Source organism: Myotis yumanensis, unplaced genomic scaffold (assembly GCF_028538775.1).
Source record: "Myotis yumanensis isolate MYYU_CA2020_CCGP unplaced genomic scaffold, mMyoYum1.0.hap1 SCAF_3, whole genome shotgun sequence".
In the NCBI taxonomy this organism is placed as follows: Eukaryota; Metazoa; Chordata; class Mammalia; order Chiroptera; family Vespertilionidae; genus Myotis; species Myotis yumanensis.
Genome location: NW_027223754.1, coordinates 179189632 through 179215730, shown reverse-complemented (window position 1 = coordinate 179215730; position 26099 = coordinate 179189632). Strand labels below are relative to the sequence as shown.

The following is a 26099-nucleotide window of genomic DNA, read 5'->3' as shown; positions in this document are numbered from 1 at the left end:
ATTAATTGCAAAATAGTTATTCTTTACAGTGGTATAAAATATGCCTCTTGCAGCTGTCATATATTAGTTAAAACCCTAGTCTTAGGAAGCTGTAAAAGAAGTTCATTCTCACCTTCAAATGTTGGGAGATAATTATTATGTTCCCTTCAGATATCTTTTGTCTAAATATTTCAAGTGTTTTTAATCACTACTCAAGTAAGAAGGGTTTAGATCCCTTTACTACCATGAATACTCACTTCTGAATGCCTTTCGTTTTGGTTATATGTTTTTCCATGATCAGTATTCACCAACTATTAAAAAGGTAAATCTAACCATCACAAAGCAGAATTTGCTTTTCACGTCCTTCATTCTAGACAATAGTTTCCATTAATTTCATTTTGATAGAACTTCATAATTATTGTCTCTCAAAATCGAATGAGGAGTTAAGGTGCAGATTGATGATGATATAAGCTAGAATGAAGTGAAGACCATAAGAAAATATAAGTAGTCAAATGGGGGTCAAGTGAATATGGGGGTCAGGAATGATTTTTATGGTGGAATCTGAGGAATGAAAAGGGTGCTGAGAGATGGCAATGGAAAAAATTGGAAAAAGAAAAGGAAAAAGTTATGGTGTGAGCAATGCATGGGGCATGATGACTCAGTGTGCTGTCACATAGCAGAGGTGTGAGAACCAGTGAGCAGCGAGGTCAGAAAGGACGAAGGTATGATTGTGTTGTGGAAGCCACAAATGTTGCAATGAGGAATCCGTCTACTTAGTTAGGCAAAGGGACGCCACTGAAGACTGCGGTCTCCGTTGTCGCAATAGATAGAATTTCACTTCAAGAAGATTACTCTGGTAGCAGATTTAACTGAGGAAAGAGGGTAGTACAGAACAGTGAATTCCAACACAGGTCCCAGAAGGAAGTACTAAGGGGTTAAATAAAGCTTCATAGAGAGGGAGGAAGGAGAGGTACAAATGCAGAGGACCAGTAGGAACAGAATTTCCAGAGCTTTGATAACTATTCGGATAGAACCTATAAACACGGAGGAGGAAGAGAGCATGCCTCTCACAAAGATGAAACTGAGGGTTTACACAAAAACATCACTCTTCTAAACCTCTCTTGATCAGCGATTTAGAGATTTTTAAATTTTTTTTTATACTTCCCATAACATATGTCTTCATTGCATATAAAAAGTAACTAGAATTTCCCATTACATCATAAGGTTTCTGGCCAGTAGAGGAAATGGCAGAAAATGAAATCTTATAGTTTAGAAACAAAAGCTATCTTTAGACGAATACAGTTTCAGTGACTATTTTAAACCCCCAAAGCTCTGCTATCCCGCTATGCTTTGACTCCACAAGAATGCCACTGAGGTTGGAACTCAGATGAAAGCACAACATGGAATCTCACTTGTGCCTCAAAGTTCTTTGTGTCTCAGTGTCTAAATGTGATGAACAGCATGCCGTCTATGCTTTGCGCTGGGCCAACTGGTGTTTCCCCCATTGCATTTGCTAAATACTGAGGGAGGAAGGAGAGGAGGAAATAAGGAAGAGGAGATGGAGAGGGAGAAGGGGGAGGGGGGAGGAGACTTCCTTAAAATGTAAAATATAGACGTATACTTGGCAGCTGAGACAATGTCTGCCTATGAAAAAAATATCAGATTTCTTTGCCTTTCCTTTGGATTTTGTCTTTTTACTGGTTAGTCAATTTCCCAGCTGATTTGATCCAAATAAAAATGCTCTTAGTCATGTTTTATTATAACTTGAAAAGTATACTATTAAAAGCTCAGAAGTTATGTAAAAGCATGAACAACAGGACTGGATTCATCTATAAGTCCCCCACTCAGAGATAAGCAACATTAATATTTTATTTATAGCCCTCTGGACATTTTGCTATGTGTATCTTTTTAAAATAAAAACTAGCTTCTCTTCTAGGTCCTTCTTCATTGTGGACACACATTATGGCCTCTTCCTTGATCTCTTCCCTTCCCTTTTTGAATCACTCAGTCCTGAAACTTAAGGAGGAACAAAGTTAAGTGTCAGCGCTGGGCAAGGAGCCCACCAGGAGCTGAGGCGCTCCAGAGCGCTGGTGCCCAGACAGGAGTGGAGGCGCCTGTGTAGAAGGCTGCCAGCAGTGCAGAATCAGAACTTGAGTGGGGTGAGAAGGGCACCCACGCTGAAGAAGAGCCTGGCAGGGGTGTCAAAGGTGAGGAGGGTATTCACGTGACCAAGTGACCCCACATAGAGAGCAGAGACCACACTAGGTGGAGAGGATGTCCCCGAGAGAGGCAAGTAGCCTGACTTAGAATGTGGGAGCCTCCCCGGGAGGGTGTCTGAGGCCAAACTGGCAGAGGACACATCCTTTGGGGTGGCTAAGCCTAAACGAGCTGTGGGAGAGCAGGGTGTGAGGAAGAAGGAATCCCGGGTTTGGAAGGATCAAGGTGATTCTTTTATTGAAGGAGAACCAGCATGTTTGTGTGTTACGGCCATTGAGTCGGCTCCAATGTCACCCTATGAGTGGGTGATATCCATAACATCTCATCCAACATAGCCCTGCTCGGCTCTGCAGACTCATGCCGCTGGCTTCTTTTATGGAGTCAACCCATCTCCTGTTTGGCCTTCCTCTTTTCCTGCTGCCTTCTATTTTCCCAGCTTTATTGTCTTTTCCAAAGGACCCTGCTGTCTCATGATGTCTCCAAAGGAGGACAGTTTCAGTTTTGTCATTTTTGTCTCCAATAATGTAGAGCTTCCTTACAAGCTGAATTTTTCAATTCAGGAATAGTATATCTCTCCATTCATTAGAATTTTTTGTATCCCTCAAAATTGTATTACAATATATTCTCTCCTGTTTCTTGTGAAGTTTTCCCTGCAGCATTTAATATTTTTATTGCTATTGTGAATGATATCTTCTTCACAATGTATTCTGTTTCTTTTTAGTATACAAAACAATCTACCAAGCCTCATTAGTCTCTTAGTGTTAATAATGTTCAATTATCCTCTTGGGCTATAACTGCTTTTTAATTTATTGTAATTAAAATTGAGCAGCCATTAAATTTTGTCAATATAAAATCACTTAGATATGGGGAAAAGATTAAAAAAATGTTTAAATAGTCAGTAATTAGTTAAATCATTTATTCAGTATCCAGTATTTACTGAGCACATACTATAACCTTAGCCAAGTTACCTCATCTAGAAAATTCCGTTGCTGCAACTAAGAAATTTAAATTCACAATAACCCTATTTAAGAATTAAATGAGATAATGAATGTGAATTGCTAAGCATCGCACATGGTAAATGCTCCATAAATGTCAGCAGTAAGGACACACACTGTAAGTTGTCCTTCCCAATGCCTGCAGAACCAGCCTGAGGAGAGAATGGTCAAGCTCCTCTGACTTTTAAGGCCAGCCAAGCCTTTATTTCTTTTCCCTCCTCCCCTCTGACATCTATAAGGTGGCCCTAGTTAATGTCAACAAAAGAAAAAATGAGAGAGAAAGCTATGAGAAATTCTTTCTAGAATTTAAAAATCCTTGCCATTTGTAATGTTTTAAGCCTTCCACACATAATAGACTCTCAATAAATACTGATGGATGTCAAACAAAATTAGAAAACTAAAAAATCCTCAATAAGGCCTACTACCAGATGAAGGTATTAATAAGTCTGGCTACTTAATAGATAAGACAATCCCAGAATGAAATTTGAGATAATTAAACAAAACTCATTCCTATAAAATCTCACTGGCTTAAAAGTGCCATATGTAATATTAAGTTTAGAAATAGGACAATTAAACGATAAAATGATTAAATTTTAAGATCATTTTCTAAAAGAAATATAATAATTCTATTATCCTCTCCAAAATTACACAATATTCAGAATCATTTGCTAATCATTACTGCTAGGCTTCACAGAAATTATACCTGCTTTCTTACTAAATTATAAACTGAAAAGCTGCTTATATTGCCTATTAGCCAAAAGCCTGATTTCCTTAACAAAATGTAAAACAAGTAAAATCCAACACTGTGACTTACCCACTTCAGCCAAAGTTCTGATGCAGGACTCCACAGAGGCCTTCTGGGCTGGGTTTGGCCAGGTGCAATTGTAAATTCTGAAGGCAGATTGCAGCAGCTGAATAAAAACTGGCTGGTGTGTCTGAAGACAGAAAGAAGAAAGGCAAATAGGCCACTAAACCATTAACATACCTGATACATTATCAAAGTAGCTCATCAAAATGAAACACAATACCATTTTTTTAGTTTCAGAGCTATTAAATGCATATTAATTCAAAAAATATTTATTACGTACCTACTTCATAAGAGGCATGAGCCAGATACTATAGAAAGTCAATTATTTGCATTTGAACTGTATTCTTAATCATAAAAATATGGCATTTCTTGAAGTCAGTGACATGAATTTAAGTACATTTTTATAGTCTCTGGTTTATGTATCAGTATATATAGAGAGAAGGTGTTCTGGATGTATTTGTTTGATTGTACATTTTGGTTCCCATATGATGGGTAAGTAGAGGAAACAACAATTTTGAAGTGGTTCAATCAAACAGTTTTAAAGTTTTTCCTAAAGAAAGTATAATTGAAATTATATTTTTATAAGAGCAATATACAGTCATTGTAAAATATCGGAAACCACTGACATGAAAATCACCAATTATTCTACTATGTAGAGATAATCAGTATCAAAAACTGAAGATAATTACTGTACTGTGTTTTTCCATGTATGTATGCATGAAAACATGGATTAGTGTATAATGCAATTCTGTGGCCTGTTTTACTCTTACTTCATGATCATTTTCCTAATCATAAATATTTCTTTTTAAAACATGATTTTTAATAAATACTACAGATACACTGGATTTATTTAGCTATCCCCCTGTTTGTGGTGGATATCAACTTTGAAGTTTATAAATACTTGAATGAACATCATGTTATATAAAACACTGCTAATTCTTTCAGGACAAATTACTAAAGTGGAATTTTTGAGTAAAAATGCCTATCCATTTAAATAATTGTGTAATTTATTTCGACAGTTGGCAAACAGTCATTATACAATATGAAAGTTCCCATTACGCTTAGAGGGGGAGCAAGAATAATTTAACTTGAAGATGGGGCCTCTCTATTTAAAATAAAGTTCGGTAAATTCACAAAGGAGAATAACAGTCATTAACATGAGAAGTGTCATCCTCAGAAATGTAGGGGATGGCTTCCTTATCAGGTTAAAGTCTCTCCTACGTGAGTAAGGCACATAAATTCTGTGTGGAGGAATGCTTTGCATGTGTTGGTTTAAGCTACCTGGAGGCTGGTACTGTTGTCTGAGAAAGGAGAATTGAAGAAGCCGCTCACGATGCTCATGATGGACTCAGTCACACACTTCTCCAGGGAGGTGTCTGCATGTTTCCTGTCTGTGGTTGTGTTGCAAACCTGGGGGTAAAAATAAAACAGCTTAATACACTCTATCACATCTTTGAATTATAAGTCAATACTGGGACCTTCTAAAAATGGTCTGAAATGGTGGTTTATAACATTTCTTCTGCTTTTGCAAGTTGCTTTTTAATAGAAATACCTCTGCTTAAAATCTGTGGTTGTTTCTCCTTTAAATTTGGTTATCATCTCATCCTAGAACCAGAATCCATCACAGACACCCCTCCTCTCCTGCAGCCCCTTCTTCATGAACTGTATCTCCCTACTGTTGGACACAACCTTCTCCCTCCATCCCCAAGCTGAGATTTTCTGAAAAATACCTTTCCAATCAATCTGAAGAAGTCAAAGAGGAAACAGTCATAAGTATAAGAAAGGGGTGTATGTGATTAGTGGTGGCTTATATCTGTACACATTTTCACTTATAACACCAAGCCCCAACTAGAGGATGCAAACCAGAAAGTATCTGGAAAGGAAAACAGAAAGCTAAAAGAGGGTAAAATTATTTCCAATAATTTTGACTTTTTCATCCACATCTGGGTGCATTTGTGGGCTTGCTTCCCAGAGTAGGCAAAGCAGGAAGAGACAATACCAGAGCTGAGGATAAATCAGAGAACATAGACTCTGAACTTTATATGTGATTCAATGTGGCAGAAATTTGTAACTTTGCTAAACAAACTGTAAACTTCCAAGTATGTCAGGGTAGACAAATCACAAAAGCTAAGATACATGATTAAAAACAAATGAAAAACAAAGATGGGTGATGAAAAGACAAGAAGATAAAAAGAAGAATAAAGGAGGCGGGGGAGCATGCAGTCTGAAAAAAAAACAGAGTGAGAAAGTTTAAGTATTCACTTAATATGGTGGGTAAGTATTATGGTGGGCATATGTTCCAGATATTTCAATAAGGTGGTTAATCAAAAAAATAAGTAAATGCAATTTAATGTAATATTGCTTTAAAACCTTTTACACAAATAAATCCACAAAAGAGAAATATTCCCTTCTCAATCCATGTGCCTCAATGTTTTGGTTTGGAAAATAACAGTAATTGCTAAATGAAGGTAGAAGAAAGAGCAGAGGGTTTGCTTTGCTGTTAAGTTACTTCCCATGGGGGCAATTCATTTCTTCCTCATCTATTAAATGACATCTACCTGACAAGGCCGTATTAGAAGTAGTCTCATAGAGTTATTGTAGGGAACAGTGCAATTAAAGGAAGTAAATTGGGTCAAATTCTATAATCATTTCATTATCGTTCCAGCATATAACACAGTACGTGCCATATACAAGATATTCAATAAATGTTCTGAAATGAATGAATCAATTAATTTAAAAAATGGAAGAACAAGAAAGGACTATTATTTTGTTTTCGGTTAACTTTGGGTTAGGCTATTATCTGTGGAACATCTAAGCAAGGACTAAAATTTAATGTGGCCCCAGAATAATATAAAATCGATTTTCCCATAATGGATATGAAGTAGGATTTATTGCATTTAGTATCTTTCCAGCACTGGCTTTTATAGTGAAAACTTCTGATCAGTAAGATAAAAATATATTAAAGTGGAATAGGTACCAGACCAATGCTGCCATAAGCAGCCCACATAACCTTCCTCCTCACCCAGTGACATTTCACACAATTGGGGGGGGGGGGGGGGCTCTCTAGAGCTAGTAGCGTATCACACCACACCGCATTACCTACAAATGCACACTTGCTAAAGAGGCAGCAAGACTTGCTTTAGTCAGTGGATTAATAAAAGTAATTTATTTCTAGCTAAAGGCTTCCCTCAAAATCCTGGGTAATGAAAAGTCTAAGTTTAAAAAAAAATTTTTTCTTTAAGTAGCCAAAATGTCAGACAAATGAATTTAATTATTAACTCTGCAGACATGGATATTCTGTTGATGAGCTGGCAAAGTTTGGGGTAATAAAAGAAGACACATAATTTGTAAGTTAGTATATATTTATAACACCAAATTTATTTTTGTCTCCATTTCAGTGCAACCACTAATTATATAGCTATAATCAAGATTTTTTATTTATGTCCTATTATAATTTTAAAATGCACATAATTTGAACATATCTTCTTCATAATATAAAGTATAATTTTTTAAAATACATATAATTTGAATATATTATCATTAGAAATATAAATTAAGTAGAACGTAAAAAAAATTTTTTTTAAAGTCTGGGTTTACAAAACTGTGTGGAATCTATTCCTCAATTACTTTGGATAAAGAATTCAAATACTTTTTCAAGATATTTTTTCTGGCCCTAGCCGGGTGGCTCAGTTGGTTGGAGCATCGTCCCATACACCAAAAGGTTGTGAGTTCAATTCCTGGTCAGGGCACATACCTAGGTTACGGGTTTGATCCCCAGTAGATGTTTCTTTCTCACATAGTTCTATGTATGTATGTATGTATGTATGTATCTATCTATCTATCTATCTCTGCATCTCTCTATCTCTATCTCTCTCTCATCAATAAAACATATCTTCGGGTGAGGAATTTTTTAAAAAGGTATTTTTTTTCTGCCCATCTAAATAACATTTTCACCTCTACAGCCTTGCTGTAATATTGTAGAGAGGCAAGATATGTAGAAAGACACTTTTTAAATTAAAATCTTTAAAAACATTTCAGTAAAAAAGAACCTAATAAATAAATAACTATATTTCTTTCTCCTGATATTTATTTTTATTGACTCTTATCAATAATAAAATCACATCACATTCAGTTAACTTTTAATGTGTAATACATGTATTTTTAAAGCTTCAACCTGTTTGCACACATATATTCCCCATGTAGTGCCATTTTCTCAATACTTATTTTCCTTTTTTTTAAAAATCCTCCCTTGAGGATATGTTAGGTTTTTTATTAGATTTTTAGAGAGAGAGGAAGGGAGAGAAAGAAAGAAACATCGACGTGAAAGAGAAACATCAATCAGTTGCTTCCCATATGCATCCTGACCAGGAATCCAACCCACAACTTAAATATGAGCCCTGAAAAGGAATGAAACCCACAACCTTTTGGCGTATGGGACCAGATTCGAACCAACTGAGCTACCCAATCAGGGCTCTAAATACTTATTTTAAAAGGCAAGATTTATCGATCATTTTAATGCACAATCACACTTTAATCCATTTTTGGGATGAGTTGAGTTATACATAACCCAAAAACACAATACAAATTATTTTTTTATTTGCTTAGTTTTTCCTTCTTGGTGGTCTTTTGTGTAATTTCTGCCCCCTTCCCGCCTATTATAAAGACCTGAGCAAAATTCTTTACCTTCAGATTCAGATTTTTTGGGAATATTTCACCACAAAAAGAAATCAACAGATGAGGATATGTAGACAGTTTTATAAAACTTGCTGGGCAATAATAAATGTACTGTGCTATCAACAACCTATGTGTGAAAACACTGTACGTTTCCTCATTACCACAACTAGCTCTGGCTTTCAGACTCTTCTTGGAGATCAGAGTGAAAGAGAAAGAAGTCAGGTAGCTAGCTACTCTGCCTCTACCTCCATCCTCAATATATATTAACTGTAGGAACCCTGACACAATATTCGAAAATACAAAATTATCCACAAACCTAAAATCCAGATCAAACCATGATTGACATCACGGAATCTTTTCTTCTAATCTTTCTGCTCTACCATATCTATTTCTGTAATTAAAATCATTCAAGATAACCAGTTTTGTATTCTCTTTTTTATATTTATCATGCAATTATTATTAGCACTTCTCACATTAGAAATCTTCAAAAATAATCTAAGTGACTTTATAACATCTTATAGATATAACATAATTTTAAACCATTTCTCTACAATTAAATATTTAAACTATTTCTATTTGTATATTATCATAAGAGTATGTTGTACTCCTTTGACCATAAATTCTTAATATTATTTCTAATTATTCACTGAGGGCAGATCCTTGGAAGATAAATTACTCGACACATTAAATAGGTATAAAGGCTTTTTTTTTTAATGTACATCAAAATATTTTTTAGAAAGACAGCCTAAATCAACACTCTCATCAGCAAGGTATGTGAAACAAGATTTAATACTATCTTTTTATTCTTATACCTCATAGCTGGAAATTGGGTCTTATTTTCCTTTGTATTTTTTTTTAATTTTAACAGTTGACTATTTTTTCAGGCAATTACCTTTATTTCCTCCTCTATAAATCATGAATGCCACGCTTTTGCTCATTTTAATATTATACAATGTTAGTTTTTCATATATATATATAATGAAAAGATTATGTAAGGATTATTATCTTTTTGAATATATAACTTTTCCTATTTTGATGTTCTTTATGTTTATGTATGTTTTATGTACTAAAATTTTCAAATAGTGAAACATTTATTATTTTTCTTAGCTAATTTAATTCATTGCTTTTATGCTTAAAATTAACTTTCTAATCCAAAGACATAAATATTTACCTATCTTCCACCCATCTTTATCATTTCACGATTATCTCTAAAATCCATTGCAATTTATATTATATGATGTTAGGGTAGGAACTGAGTTCATTTCACCCCAAATAGCCAGTGTCCTCAAATGTCATTTTGATTTAGTTCTAATCAACAATTTTGTTGAATACCTATTCCATCCCAAGAATGTTCTACAGAGTGGGGCAAAAGTAGGTTTACAGTCATATTCTTATTTAGTAATTATTGTTTTATTTTTTATACAAACAACTATAAAACCTGCTTTGCCCCACCCTGTACTTACCTGTGATCAATAGGTGAACAAAATATATAAAAATCACTATTTTAATTAAATCATTAATTTGAAAATCCAGGGGAAAGAAAACTACAGCCCCTAGGTGAAATCTAGCCATATCCATTCATTTACATCTTATCTATGGCTCCTTTCTCTTTCGTGATTGCCGTAACAGTTATGATAGTTCCCTGAAAGCTGAAATATTAACTATGTTGCTCTTTATGGAACAAGTTTGCTCATCCCTGAAAATGGTTGATCATTTCTTTATTATACATTAATACTTTACATATGTAAAAATCTGTTTCAAGCAATTTATTTCATTTCATTAATACATCTACTTAACTCTATGCTAAGGCCATACTTTGTTTCCAAATTCTCTTTTGAGATATTTTTAGCTGCAGTTGACATTTATTTGTCCCATAAAACATATGGAGTAACTGCTATGTGTGAGTCACTGCTCTATGTCAGGTAGGTAGCAGTAAATCAAACAGACAAAAATCTCTGGCCTTATTTGTTTCCGTAGAAACAAATACAAATACATACAAAAATGTCAAGTAGAGGAGGTGGGATGAAGCAAGTGAAGGAGGGACAGAGGGAAAAGGCTGCTTCTTTACACAGAGTGTAAAGAAGTCTCTGAAGATTTTTTTTTAAAATCTTTATTGTTCAGATTATTACAGATGTTCCTGTTTTTCCCCCCATAGCTCCCCTCCATCCGGTTCCCACTGAAGGGTATTCTTTAAGAAGAGGAAGAAGAAGAAAAAGGTAAAAATAAAAAATTATGAACGACAAAGTGACAACAAATAAATATCTCTGAAGACTTTTAAGCAGGGACCTGAAAGAAGAGAGGAAAGAAGTCATGAGGACACCTGGAGGACGCGTGCATCCCAGGCAGACACAAATGTGCTGAGATGGGGTGTGTTTGGCATATTTGGGGAGCAGCAATGAGGCCAGTAGATGGGACAGGGAGCTAGCTAGCGAGAGAAAAAAGAGGACATGGGGAAGGGGTGGGTGGACAGAGGAGAGGTCAAATCATATAGGAGTTTCACTCTGGACAGAACCTGAGCAAAGCAAAGGAGAGCTGTGAACAAAATTATTATTATCATTCATTTTCATCATTATGGCTGCTATAGAGAGACTGGATGGAGGGAGGGGGCAAGAGTGGAAGCATGGCCCGGCTGGAGTGGCTCAGTGGTTGAGCATCAACCTATGAACCAGGAGATCACAGTTCGATTCCCGGTTGAGGCATATACCTGGGTTGCGGGCTCGATCCCCATTGTGGGGCGTGCAGGAGGCAGCCGATCAATGATTCTCTCTTATCATTGATGTTTCTATATCTCTCTCTACCTCTCCTTTTCTGGAATCAATAAAAATAGTTTTTTTTTAAAAAAGAGTGGAAGCATGGAAAGAGGTTTTTATGGCTATTGCAATAATTCAGATGAGAGTTAATGGTACCTTGGAGCAGGATGGCAGTAATGCCATGTCCAGAAGCAGTCATATTGTAAATATCTCAAGGTTAGAGTTTGCAGAATTTGCTAAAAGGTTGGATTTAGAGTGTAAGAAAGTAATATTTATAGATGACACCAAGATTTTTTGCCTGAATGCTGATATTGAATAATGGAATTGCCGATTAATGGAATTGCCATTTACTGAGATGCAAAAGATTTGAGAAAAAAAATAGTTTTTGCAGGACATGGAAGTGAATGAAGAGTTTGAGGTTAGATAGCCAAGCAATGAGGTCATGTAGGCAGCTGGATATGTGAGACTGGACATCTGAGGAACAGTCCATGCTTCAATCAGCCTGGTATCGCAGTAAGGAGAGTGGATGAGATTGGCAAGTAAGTGATCGTACACACAGAGGGATCAAGTCGAAGGTTTGAGCCTGGCACATTCCAATGTTTGAGGCTGGAAGGATTCAGAGGAAACAGCAAACTGAGGAGTGGCCAGTGAGGTGGGAGACAAACAGGACAGGACTAATGTCCTGGTGGCCAACTGAAAAAGTGTTTCAAGAAGGAACTGATCAACTATGATCATTGCTGCCAATGCAGGAAGTATGATCCAGGCCAGGGACCAACCAATCATCAATCAAGAATAGCCAGACAAGAATGCATTGCACCATCATTATAATTCAGCATGAATGTTGAGGAGAAAAATAGAATTACATCTGAGGGAAAGGTGTTACACAAAGAATGGGCTTTATAGAATATTTTCTACCCTTCACTTCCCTGTATTGCTAGCTAATAAAACCATATAAAAATAACCCTTTAATGTGAGACTTTGCAGTAGCTCCTTCCACTTAAGAAAGTCAAGAAAATTAGAGAATCAAACCATCAAAGAAAACCTACTCAACCCTATCAAATTAAAAAACTTGGAAAGTGTGTTTCTAAGTACCTATAAATTTGTCTTTACTCCTACTTCCTATGACTTGGTAGGCAAAGTAAAGGGAGAGTATGCCTCAAGTGATCTATTTGAAAATAAAATACTTGGACATTTCTTGTTAAGCAATGACTGATGGGACAATGCCATGACACTGTGTTAGGTGTGCCTCTAAGTTATTTCTTGTCTAATTTCATGCTTCCCATACATCATTTAGAGTACTACTGGCCATTATAGAATCTTGAAATTGATAGCAAAATTGGGAACACGTTCAAAAGAAAAAATATAGTCTGAGGCTAACATTGACTACAGCCCACCTCCCTCCATGTGCTTTCTAATAATGACTCCCAAACCCTGACCCCACAACAATAATCAGTTATAAAGGCAAAGAAAAGCATTTCTGCCCTATAAACACCAATTTTATCTGCATTGGAACGTAGATCAAAGTGGGCTGCCATTAAATGCTCAGAAGACAGTGGAACAACTTCTCGTGGGTCTAATAGCTTCGCTGCCTGCCTAAATCTGGTGTATCTATGGGACGTGGATACAGTCTTTGTCAGAAAATCAGAATGGAAGAGGTATGTGAGACAATCTAGCACCAGTTTATTGAAGTCTTTCAGAAAGATTTTCTTAGATGGGTCTTAACAAGATCAAAGAAAAGAGGGCGCAAACAGGAAAATGAAAGATACTAGTTAAGGTGACTTAATAGAAAGCATTACCCAAGAGCAAACAACAAGCCTGCTAACAGGCAAACAAAGAGTTGACTCTAGAGAAACAAGAGAAGACAGTTTGAACGTGGTAATGTTACTACCGTTTAGTGTTTTATTTGCCTGTTAAAGAAGATTATTCTCCAAATTTCTACTAAAATAACCATATGTCTCATGCTGACAATCCCTGCCCGAGACATGGGGTGCCATCCCAGATGCCATACTTAAAAAAAACACTAATAAATTAGAGAGAGTCCAAAAGTATATTGAAAATTATAACAAGCCCAGAAAGACATGGAGAAAATGATGAGAGACATGAGAGCTGTTGTAACATATCTGAGAAGCTGTTATGGGAAAAGTACTGGATTAGGCTGTAGCAGACTTCCCAGCTTGTTACCAGCTAGGCAAGTCACCCTTTGCTAGCAAATAATTTCTCCACAAAGAGGTAAAATCTGAGATCAACCTAAATGATCTTAAGTTCCTTTAAGTTGAACAATGTTATCATTTTAAAGTCCTGTTGCTTAAAGTAAACACCTCTGCTTTGCTTTACAGGATAAGAGAGCTGCTGCTTTAACATATAAATAAGGGGGAAACAAGGAGAGAAAAAAATGCTTTTTGCAGTACAGCTAAGCTGTTGTGGAACTGAATCATTCCTTGTGGATACAGACGGAAGAAATAGGTAAAAATTAGACTACGTAAGAAATTTGGCTCAAAATTAGAGCTTTTAACAACTAAAATTGTGCAAAAATGGAATCAGTTGTTTCAAAAAATAGTGATATCATTGTTGATGGTAATATACAGGCATGTGCTAAAAGCTGTGAACTCTACGACTGCCAGTCTCTTCCAACCCTAAGATCCTATAGTAATTCTTTATGTCCAATTTACCAAATACCTTTCCTCAAGATTACCATTTCTCACTGATGTAAATCAGTTGTGCCAGGATTTCATACCTTTGTTGTAACTAGTCCATTTCTATGTTAGGTCGCTATTGTGCTTTTCCAGCTTCATGGACATGGTTCCTGGCTCTTGTCGACATTGGATGCTCTCCCTTTTGGTTATCCTCAACATTCTTATTTGGTGCAGGTCTTGGGGAAACTTTTAGAAATTGCTTTAAAGGCTACATATAACCTTATAATAATAACAGTGATGTTACCATGATATGGATACATGGATAATGTTTTTAGCTCTCTTACCAGGTGCCAAGCATGTGCTATGCAATATCTCATTGAATTCTCTCCATAACCCTATGAGGAATGTGTTATTATTGTATTCTCTCTACAAATAAGGAAACTCAGACTCGGAAGAGTAAGTTCCTTGCCCAAGGTAACTGAGCTAATAAAAGGCAGAAGAATCTGGACTTGAACCCTGGCTAATGCCTCTAAAAACTCTACTCTCAACTCCCATGCTCTACTGTAGTGGTTTGCAAAGTGTGGTCCCCGGACCAGCAGCTTCGGTGTCACCTGGGAACTAGCTAAAAATGCAAAGTAGCACAACGACTTAATAAGAAACTCAGGGTGGGCCTCAGCAATCGTGTTTTGCATAACCCTCCACATAATTCTGGTGCTTGAGAACTACTTGGATTTGGGAACTATTGCTTTACTGACCTGAACATTTGCCTAGAAGGCCACATTCTACTTATTTAACCACATTTTTTATATTTTAATTTGAAAGTGTGTGGTCGCTTCTCAACCTTTCTTAAGGGGGAGAAAGAGAAATCTTAGATATGGTAACATCAGGTTTCCTGCCCCTTCCCTGAAATAGAAGGGCTGATCCCTTGCCATGCTTGGTAAGGGGATAAGAGAGCTGCTGCTTTAACATATAGATAAGGGGGAAACAAGGAGAGAGAAAAATGCTTTTTGCAGTACAGCTAAGCTGTTGTGGTTAGACATAATAAGTGAATTGACCAAGAAGATCCTGAAGTTCCCCTAGAGTCTTCAGACAATAAATAACATTAATTGTCTACTTAAAACAGTGAAAATAAAACTCCTTCCTACATGTACACTTTTTTTTTAGAAAAAGAATGTGTACATCAAATGAGAGAGTGTTTCAAAGGCAGCATAATCAGTGGCAGCTATCGTCAGCTTTCTTTGGTTTAAAAAATAAAAATCCCTTTAGCATTGCAGCTCATGCTGCCTTGAATGTGACCTTGATCTTTTTCAAGCTTATCTTTAGCCTGTAGCACTGTGCAGCTCTGCAAATCAGTCCATAATCTCTTTACTGTCTCCCTGCACGTGCAATTTTAAAGCTCAGTCATCGGCATATAAACCATCCTTTACTTCAAGGTCTCTGGAGACACTTGTCACCAATCAGGTACAAGGACTCTCCTAAGGTCACAGCAGGGGTGCGGGAGAGGGGTAGCAATTATGAGTGCTATGTAAATCCTCTATAGAACAGGATGATATCTCCGCAGGTACAGGCTTACCTGAGAAAGGTAATGAGTGCCTTTGAGTTCTACAGAAATGAAGTAGAACAGGAACTGCGTTCCTTCACACGTGCTTGAACATAGGGGACCTCATTCACCCCTGCTAAAAGAGTTCCTGGACTGGAATAATGCATGGTTTACTGTATTATCCAAGATTGCTCTTGGATGTATGGATCTGGAGTTAATTCTTTATTATTCCCTTTGTATTCCCTCCTCCCAGAAAGAATTGCACGGAGGCAGTGAACTAATGGGTAACAGTCAGCATACCTTCTTATAAGACAGTGAAAATATGGACCTCACCAACCTCTGTCCTCCAAGTACCTCCCCAGTGAGGCCTATTCACATCTACCAGCACACAGGAATGCAGGACGCCAGAGGACTGGGACAGGCCAGCATAATAGGTCCAAGGAGTTATCTATACACTATCTTCTATTAGTGAAACTCCTATTTCAACATTATGTCCCTTTACTTTAAAGAGAAAACCAGAGAAGATTAAAAAACACACACACACAAACAAACAAAAAAAACCCTCAAATAATAGACCCTGAACATAGTCATAATTCAGCATGCAAAAATAAAGAGGATAAGCTACACTAACTAAAATTAAGTGCAAGCTACCAAAACCATCCTTTCCTTTCTTTATCCACTCATTCATTTATTCAATATTAACAGAGCAAAACATATGCTAGAAGGTATCTAGAAAATACCAACCTGCTCCACATGTCCTGCTCAAACAGCCAAGCAAGAGGAAATGGACTCACAGTAAAAAGAAGAACATATTTTGACCGGCAGGAGTAAAGACACTAAATGGTTCAATCAATGGAGAAGTCTCTGAAGAAGCAACAGTGAGCAACGCTACATCCTGAATCATCTGCTCAAGGTGCTGTCTGTCTGAGGGCCGTCAACAAGACCTCTCGAGATCCTTTCCATCTGGGGTTGCAACTGCACTCGGGACAAGCGATTGTATATAAACTGACCTCTGCCAAATGTCTCTCTAATCAAGGTCAAAAGACCACTGATTTAATAACAGACCAATATAGTCAGCTGTAAGAGTAAAACTGAACATTCTGTCACTCTATACACTGTACTGGGTATTTTGTATACAAAAATCTCACTCATAATCTTATGGAAGTCATTCCCAACTTTTAATATAATGGATTATATCCAGAGGTAGTGGGTTTAATTCCAACTTTTCATCTGGATGCTTAATATTGTGTGTGTGTGTGTGTGTGTGTGTGTGTATCCTATATAATAAAGAGGGGATATGCTAATTGACCATCACGCCCTCACAAAATGGCAGTGCCCACAGCCACAAGATGGAAGTGCCCACAGCCACAAGATGGTAGCACCCAGTCCCCTCAGCCCTGCTGGGGGCCTTGGGTCCTCCTGCACCTTCCACTGACTGAGGCTCAGGCAAGCAGGGCCGGCCAAGGCTTGCGCTGCCTGCAGTGGCAGCAGCAGAGGTGTGATGGGGACATCGCCTTTCCCTGATCGCCAGGTCGCCTCCTGCCCCTGAGGGCCCTGGACTGTGAGAGGGGCAGGCTGGGCTGAGGGAACCCCCTCCAGTGCATGAATTTTCATGCACCGGGCCTCTTGTGTATGTATATATGTATGTATGTGTGTGTGTATATATATATATATATATATCGACAACTGAACATGAAGTACTGTTTAATGATCAAAGTATGACTTACCCTTGCCATATCCACCAAGAAGTTCTCAAATAATTTCCAAATGTGGTTACTTGTGTAAATCTCTTTCATTTCCACTTCAGTGTCAACGTAACAGTGATTAACGAAATTCACATAAGCAACTTTAACCTGTGCAAGTTTCAAATACAAAAGCACGTGAGTTTTCTTCATTGTTCCTTTTCAAATATCAATTATGAAAAGTTAAATAAAATCTCTGTTAGTTCCCATAATACATTATGGCATGTTTTGTGTCTACCCAGAAAGCAATCCCAACTCCCTTCTTTTACTAAAACACTCCATCTTCTGAGCCAGGGTAAACATGTGACCTTGTATTCCATTCTCCTGGGCCCAGAGGTCTTAAACCAAGTCTATCTATTTGAGACACTAGGAGTCAAAACTGCTCCCTTTCCCTCTCCCCTCTTTTTCTCCTCCTTCCTCTCCCTTCCCTCCCCTGCTCTCTCTGACTCTGCCATATTCTTTCTCTCCCTCTCCCTCTCCCTCTCCCTCTCCCTCTCCCTCCCCCTTCCCCAGCCCTCTATTTCATTGCTAAAGTGGGACAAGGTTAAACCCCGCCGCCTTGGCTTCGTCTGGAAGGTAGTCTGGAAGGACATCTGGTCTAATTAGCATATTACACTTTTATTATTATAGATGAAATCATGTAAACAACTTCAGGGGATTCCTGGAATCCAAGTTAGAACCATAAGTAACACAGAGTGAGCATTCATGTTCTCAAGTGCTTATTCCTACTTGACCGAGGTCCAAGATACACTTCCAGTGACAGGGTTCTTGTGCAAGGACTGACCACAGGGTAGGGAGACATCTGAGCCATTTGATGCATTATCAAAATCACCCTGACAGCAGCTAATATGTACCCATTGTTCACTGCATGTCAAACACCTTCAGCATTTTGTATATGATGTCTTACTTAATTCCATCCTCCAACAACCCTATCAGATCTGTACTATAATTATTTCACTTTAAATTGTGGAAATCGAAGATTAGAAAGGTTAATAACGAGCCAGTCGAACTGCTACAAAGTAATGGGTCCAGGATTCTGATTCATTCTTTAAATCATCTGTCCATTCATTCAAAACATATTTATTAAGTGTAGGCTTAGGCTCAGCCAATATAGTGGTAAACAGAAACAGACCTCATTGTTTCTAGACCTCAGTTGTTTGTAGACCTAGACTTCATCAAGTTTATAATCTTGGGAGAGGATATGAGAGCTACAGATATTTATTAGCTAATAAAATTCAAGTGTCTAACTTCAAATGATAGAATCTACCCCAGGAGGCCAGGGAAGTCTTCCTTGGAGAAGTCATGCTTGGATCAAGATCTGAAGGAGGGAGAGTGAAGTGGCAGAATGTGAGAAGTCAGAGTGTGTGGTCAGAGAGAGCTGCGTGTGGGAAGAAGCCTGGGCAGGAGCAGGCCTCCGGTAAAGACAGAACCCACGGAGTTACTCACTACACTAGGCTTCCTTTCTTTGCATCTTATTTCAAACCAATCAGGGCATGAAGTACCTTTGGTTTGAGGTGCCAATAATTCCACAAAAATATATACTTCAAGTCTATCATTACTACAGAGGACGATTTGCAAGTAGGAAAGTTAACCTCACCTGATACCTCTGAAGAGAATATGCTTTAAAATGTTTGGATTTATATCACGTTCAGAGTAACACATTTATGAACTTTGCAATAATACAGCACAGTAGTAGAAAAAGAGAACATTACAATGTCCATTCCTGGAAGCCTCATTAATCCTGTTGGCAGACAACCAGTTTCTAATGAGTTTTGTTCCCTATCACCAGAGCCAAGCTAGGACAGAGGGTAAAAGATGATGTGTGAATAAAGCAAATATGCATGTCCATATTTCCAAGAACGCATCTGTTCTATAAAGCCAGGTAACCCTTTGGAGTCCAACAGATGAGTCTACAGCCCCAGCCAAGCCTCTCCTACCAATGACTGCGAATTATTTATGAAGGGTCTTCTTCATTCTCAAGAATATACTAGAAGCTACAAGTAAATCTCTCATTTTGTTCACAGGGTCATATTTAGAATTCAGAGACTCCTACAGTAGCTTCCAATGGCTATACTTTAAAAGGTTTATCACCTTTCATAGCTTTTATAGAACTAAACAAGGGTCCAGCCCGACATGTCTAAGTGGTTGAGCGTCGACCTATGAACCAGGAGGTCACGGTTTGATTCCCGGTCAGAGCACATGCCCAGGTTGGGGGCTCAATCCCCAGTGTTCTCATCGTTGATGTTTCTATCTCTCTCTCCCTCTCCCTTACTCTCTGAAATCAATGAAAATATATTTTTTTAAAAAGAACTAAACAAGGAAACATGTTAATGCTCTTTTAAATTTTCACAATCATATAACTAAGCACAATACCTTGACTAAATATATTATCTCATTATAAGTAGTAGCAAGGGGACTCTGGCACTTACTTTAAATTAGTAAAATTCTATAGCTGCTAAGCTTTTGCCAGGCTTACCTCGGGGATGCAGTCATCGTGGGTCACCACCCTCACTATGTCGTCCAGGGGCAGAAGAGAATTGCACTTGATTTCCGTGTAGACGTTTTTCCCCTCTGTACAAGCTGCCAGCAACTCCACCAGGGTGATGTGGTAGGCCAAGGGGCCACTCTCATCCCCTCGGTCTCTCTCTGAACACATCATATGGAGAAGGATGGGAAATGATGCTCTATCATTGTAAAATATCAGCACATCTTCACCCCCATTTATCAACTGAAATGATAACAAGAGAGTCTACATAGCAGACCAAATATTCATCTTTGCAATTACTGCCATAGGCTTGTTCTAACTGGAAACGTATATCTCTTTGCAAAAACCGAGTTAACATTGCAAAAGCAGAACTATACCAAGGCAGGATGGCAAAAAGGATTCTAGTCAGGTGCTCAGAGATCAGTCATGAACTCTACCAAAACCAGCAGGGGGGATATGGGAACGGTGGATGGAGCAAGAATTAAGTGACACAATGATGGTAAATTGTTCATCAGGGAGTTACCCACTGAAATAAAACATGCAAAATATTCAAATAAAGTTACTTCCCTCTACTGCAATGAAAGACTCCAACGTCAAAGCACAGGAAATCTCATAAGTATAAATGTAATAAAGCAGAATAAAATATTCCCGTCTCCTTTAATAGTGACAGCATGGAAAAGCCAGCACATTGAGCCAAATGCAACTCTGTAACAATCTGGAAATTCCAGTGTCATGAGCATCAGTAAAGAATAAATGTAAAAGCAGAAATAGGAAAAATAAAGAGAAAAAGGAGGGGGGGGACAACGAATAAATTCTTAGGATATAAATTTTCCTTCCTCTTTTGTTTACATAATTTTAGTGGAGAATTCTAGTAGGTAGTTTTTTATTGCTCAAAATCCATAATGTGTTACTGTCTATATAAGTAGCAAATGTCTAACCCCAATGTGAGATATTTGGGTAGGTAACACACCTTATATAATTTTTTGTTTTATTTAAATTAATAACATTTAAATTGATAAGAATTAGCTTTGAAATTTTGTTGAAAGAGAATGTTTATGTGTCAAAAATATGTATTTAAACACAATATAACATTACAAACACTTCTTTATACCTAGGAACATTTCATCTTCTAAGTGTCATAAAACTGGCTTAACTATTTGCTGCTTCCCTATTTTAATTATTTCCTTGATAATCATAATACAAAATCATATTAGTTCCCACACACTTCTAGGCAATGAAGAATTAATATAAATGTAAATGTAGATAAGAAAAATGGTAAATATCACAAGTTAAAATGTTCCTTAAAATGTTTAACAACAAAATTTACATTAAAAATTCAAAGCCTTGCCCTGGCCAGTGTGGCTCAAAAGGTTGGGCATTGTCTAGCACACCCAAAGGTTGCCAGTTCAATTCCCAGGCAGGGTCCACATCATACTGTATCAATATAGAAATCACCTTCAATGCAAAGGTTAAGGTACATAGTTGTGCAAATCCCCCCAAACAATATAATCTACTACATCACTTTTTGGTACCCATGGCTGAAAGATGTCTTAATCCATACAGGCCTTTAGAAAGCCATTAGGTCACAGGGCAATGATTGACCCAAAAGGGCTCAAAGAACTCTCAGTTCTCCAACATATCCCTTGTTTCCTAGCGAGTCACATACTCATTGCATAAATCTCACTCAATTTCAAACATCACAACGAAAATGGCCAAATAAATTCAGTACTTCATTCATTTGTTCTCCTTACACATTTAACTTACTCTAAATAGCCAAGTTTTCACTTGTGATAAATCACTGATGAATAACTTCTATGAATTCAATTCCTTTCGAAGCCCTCTGCAAATAGTAGCAGAGAACACCCATTTGAGATTTCAGGAAGCGTGATAAAGGCACTGGAAAAGCAGAGTTTAACCCATTTTTGTTATACATTGAAAACTTGAAACTATAAAATGTTGTCACTTTCATTCTAAATAATCTACAACATTTTGTAGGATTTTTACCTTTATTTAAAATACACAAATTCAGTAAGAAAAAGAAAAGCTCTTAGAAAATTATAAAATCAACTTATGCTTACTTCACTAGAGGTAAGCAACACATATTCGTGCTTAAGTAGTCATGATTAAATTATTTTCCAGAGTCTTTTTTTTCCCTCGCTCTAAATTAACAGAAAACACTTATTTGATCATATTGTTTGAGTGAAGTGGGTAATGTACAAACCGAGAACATACCTCTGTCATGATCATATCCTGGCATTTCTTCACATATTTACCATCTGCCTTTACAATCGTTTGTAAAAACCTCAGGTATTCCACGTGGCGGCCGTGTGTCTCGATGCAGTGCACAAAATGCTGCACGACTCTCTCGCTAATTTCATTGCACAGATGGTAATTGTTCATGAAGATGTGCCGCATGGTCTCTGCTTCAAGGAGCTAAAGAGAGAGGACCGTGCCCTTGTGATTCTGACAAGGTCAACTTTCTATTCTTTCTACAGTACATAGATGAGCGCCCCTGCCTGTGATCAGTTTTATATTTTATGCAAAATCATAGTAAGTTTTCTGTGCAAGTCTTTGACAAAATGCAGCTAGATCACTCACCATGAAAAGAAATCTGAGCTCACAAACAAATTTAGTTGGAAAAATGAGCTGATTATCATACAGGTTAACATGTGGGCAACAGTATTCTTGAGAATAATTTAATGATTGGTTATTCAAAGTCAGCTCTTCCTTAGTATCAGCTGATCCACATTTTACAGGGCAGAGTGAACTCTACCTTTGAGTTGTTCATATGTATCTTACTCATGGCATTGTAGAGTTAGTGCTTTCTTTTTCCTAAAATTAAACTATATACATATAAATAAAATCTTCAGCTGCAGGTAAAATTTGTGTAATTTTTCAAGTTTCTTTAACAGTTTCCTTAATGGAAATAAAAGATATTCACTTTTAGGGCAAGAACCCCTTCCCTAATAGGAAAATAAAAATGAGGTGATGAATAAAATTCTATTCATCAATGCTGCTAAATTAAATTTGATGGACACTTTACTACAAATATTAGAAGTCACTAAAATACTTACACCAGGTGTTAGGAACAAATTCAGATGTTTATGAAGGAGAACTTGATTCTGTGGATTTCCCCGACAGAAATTCTGCAGGAACGTATGGGCTAGGTTCATTATTTCATTCATCTTTTCATCACTCTGTAAGTTAAAGAGTGGCCCATGATACAGAGAAACAAACAGATCAGAACAAAAATACTCTCAAGAAATATGTTCTTTCACACATGCCCTTCTTCTTTCTCTGCCACTGTTTCATACTCGACATTTTCTGTGCCTCTTTTGTTTCTTCACCTCTCCTGGTTATCCCCACAGAACACCTCTCCCCCATTTTCTAGATGTTTCTCGCTTCTTTATTTACCCTCCTATTATCAGTTGTCCTTCACTCTTTCAACCTCTTCTTTGTTTCACCTCCCTTTCTCCCCAACCTTCCTGCCTGCCACTGTGTTTTCCCATCATTGTGCATAGCTGTCTCTTTCTCCTGCCTCTGACTCACATCTCCTCTGCTCCCTCCCTCTCTCTCTGGGATCCACATTCTCTCTGGTCCCCCCCTTCTTTACTGCACCCTCCAATTCCTCGCATTGCTCTCCTTTCTTGGATTTTCCCTCTTTCCCAGTATTTCTATGTATTTGGATCTTCCTGGGGATTTTATTTTCTTTCTCCTCTTTCCCCACCTTCTATAACCCCCTCTTTCTCAACCTTCTCCCTTCCCACTGCTTGTCCCACACCTCTTCCTCCTCCTCCTGCCTCTTCTACTCCTCTGCTTCTGTTCCCCTGTCTTCCTGCCTTGTCCTAGCCTGTTTCTCCTCCACAATTACTTTTCTTTATTCCCCCACCTCTAAATTTATCTCTCTATGCATTTGTGACCCTATCTTCATTCTCTCCTCTTCCCTCTCTCTGCTCCTCCTTTTGCTATTAACTTTGTCTCTTATTTCCACCTCTTCCTTTTTCTCTTTGCTTTCTCCCCTACTTTTTCCCACTCTCTTGTTCCTGAGTTGAAGCAAGAACAATGCAAGGTGAGCCTGGGACATTTTAATGTGCAGAATAGCAAAGAATGATGGGACACGTTAGAGGACAGAGACACTGGCTTACAGGGCTCACTCCCTTGATTAATTCTGAAACAATCTGAGAATCCAAATAAATAATACTAGAAAACTAGGATAACCCATTGAGAAAAACAAGCATCTACAAGTCCATACTGGTAGAAATAAATAAATGAATAGATTGAAAGTGTGATTAAAAATGGAAATTTAGCCAAGCCAGTGTGGCTCCGTGGTAGAGTGCCAACCTATGAACCAGCGGGTCAAGATTCGACTCCAAGTAAGGACACATGCCTGGATTGCAGGCAGCCGGTCAGTGATTCTCTCTCATCACTGATGCTTCTCTCTCTCACTCCCTCTCCCTTCCTCTCTGAAATCAGTAAAAAAAAAAATATTTTAAAGGGGGGAATATTTACATAGTTTCAAAGAAACTCTCCACAAAATACTTATTAGTGATAAAGGAAAAATGAGTACTTCACAGTGGAGAATCCTGGCAGACGCAATTTCATCAACAAGGGGACAAACCAGAATTGTGTGCCGCCTGACAGGAAGTGGTCGGAAGAACTTTGGGTCACTTCCTTAAGATACTGCCAAAGCTGCACAACTGAATCTAATCACGAGGAAACAACAGATGACCCAAAAGAAGGGACAGTCCTCCCAATAGTTGGTCTGCCTTCAAAAATGTCAATGTCGTGAAAGTCCCAGCATCAGGAGATTTAAATAGACAGGACAACCCAACAGCACCTGTTTCGCAAGTGGATCTTTCTGTCAAGGGGCCACGCATAGGATGATGGGAGTAATGTGAATGGCTTGTGAGGATTAAGTGGCAGTTCAGTGTCAAACTCCTCCCTGATCTGAAAGGCTATCATGTGATTACATAGAAGAGTGTCCTTGTTTGTAGGAAATACACACTAAAGGGCTTAAGGGTGATGGGGAATCAGATCGGAGTCATACTTTCAAATAGCTCAAGGGAAAAAGTTCATTGTAACCTTGCTATACGTTTAAAATAGTGTCAAAATAAAAAAATTAAAGAAAACAACTAGCTAAGAACTAACCTTTTCATAGGGTATCTGCAGAAGATCCAGCACCACCGAATGAGCTCCCATGTTTTTCAGTAGCCGCTGATGCTGATTCCGACACTTTTTATTCTGTATGCAGAGTTTACTTAGCCGAATCAAAATCTTTTAAAAGAAGAGCAGTAAATATAACAAACCTAACATTTAATATAAAAGCTGCACAAAAATTCTTCACCATGCAAGCATTAACCCATGGAAAAATAGTTCACTTCTGCTAACCTCCTTCACAATCCGGTAGTTATTGCTCTTATTGCTGTCAATCTGAGGTATCCTTGTTCCATCCTGAACTGGACTCAAATTGTTTGATTCCTAAGATAAACACAAATACATTTGTTTATACCATTAATAGCATAGTGATAAATTTATTTATTTTGTAAAAAATTAATAAATACATTTTTCAATTATTTTGTAATGAATGCATTATTCAACTTAGACATTTCCTTTGTGTGTGTTTTTTTATCCAATACAAAGTTCCTTGGCTTGCATGAGTCATGCTAATTACCATTTCCCAATAACAACCAAATTATAAGATAAGTAAAAGAAAAGTTATTAAATATAACATTATCAGTGTATTTCCTTATGCTAAATTTATTAGACAAATCATGACTTTATATTGCCTATAAGAGAAGGAATAGTAAAAGTTCAGGACATAAAAGTATAATTATATCATCATGGATGAACTTCAGGGGGAAAAAAGAGTAAAGGAGAATGTAATAATAACTGAAACACATTTCAGGAATGGGAAGAAAGAACACCTTAACCCAAAAATTCCTTGGCAGGTTACCATGACATCCTTAAAGGCCAACCAAGCAAGTACAAAACCATGAAAATGAAGAAAGGAAAATAACATTTATATTAAAAATAATATTTTAAATCAATAAGTTAATAAAGCTTAATAAGCGGACCTGAAAAAAGAAAACATATTTCATTATAGCAACCATTATCTGTAGCATAGAATAAAAAACAAATATATAGTGTACAGATTTTAGATATCAAGTATTGGAGTCACCATATGAAAATAAAATGCCAGTTACAAACAACGTAATACATGAACATTTATTAATACCTAATCCCTGCCTGGTATTAGGTAAGGTGAATGGGTCTAAA

The 26099-nt window shown here is 37.4% G+C and overlaps 1 protein-coding gene across 1 annotated transcript in view; it reads right to left on the bottom strand.

The window, feature by feature from the left end:
- The window catches only part of ITPR2 (inositol 1,4,5-trisphosphate receptor type 2), a 425687-nt gene that overhangs the window by 203513 nt on the left and 196075 nt on the right, over positions 1-26099 (bottom strand). The window contains exons 27-34 of the mRNA XM_070410528.1: positions 25212-25301; positions 24972-25097; positions 22898-23020; positions 22056-22256; positions 19815-20066; positions 17324-17449; positions 5281-5409; positions 4006-4126 (exon numbers count right to left, since the gene is read on the bottom strand). Coding sequence (XP_070266629.1) covers positions 4006-4126; positions 5281-5409; positions 17324-17449; positions 19815-20066; positions 22056-22256; positions 22898-23020; positions 24972-25097; positions 25212-25301 — 1168 coding nt within the window. The remainder of the gene's footprint in view (positions 1-4005; positions 4127-5280; positions 5410-17323; positions 17450-19814; positions 20067-22055; positions 22257-22897; positions 23021-24971; positions 25098-25211; positions 25302-26099) is intronic.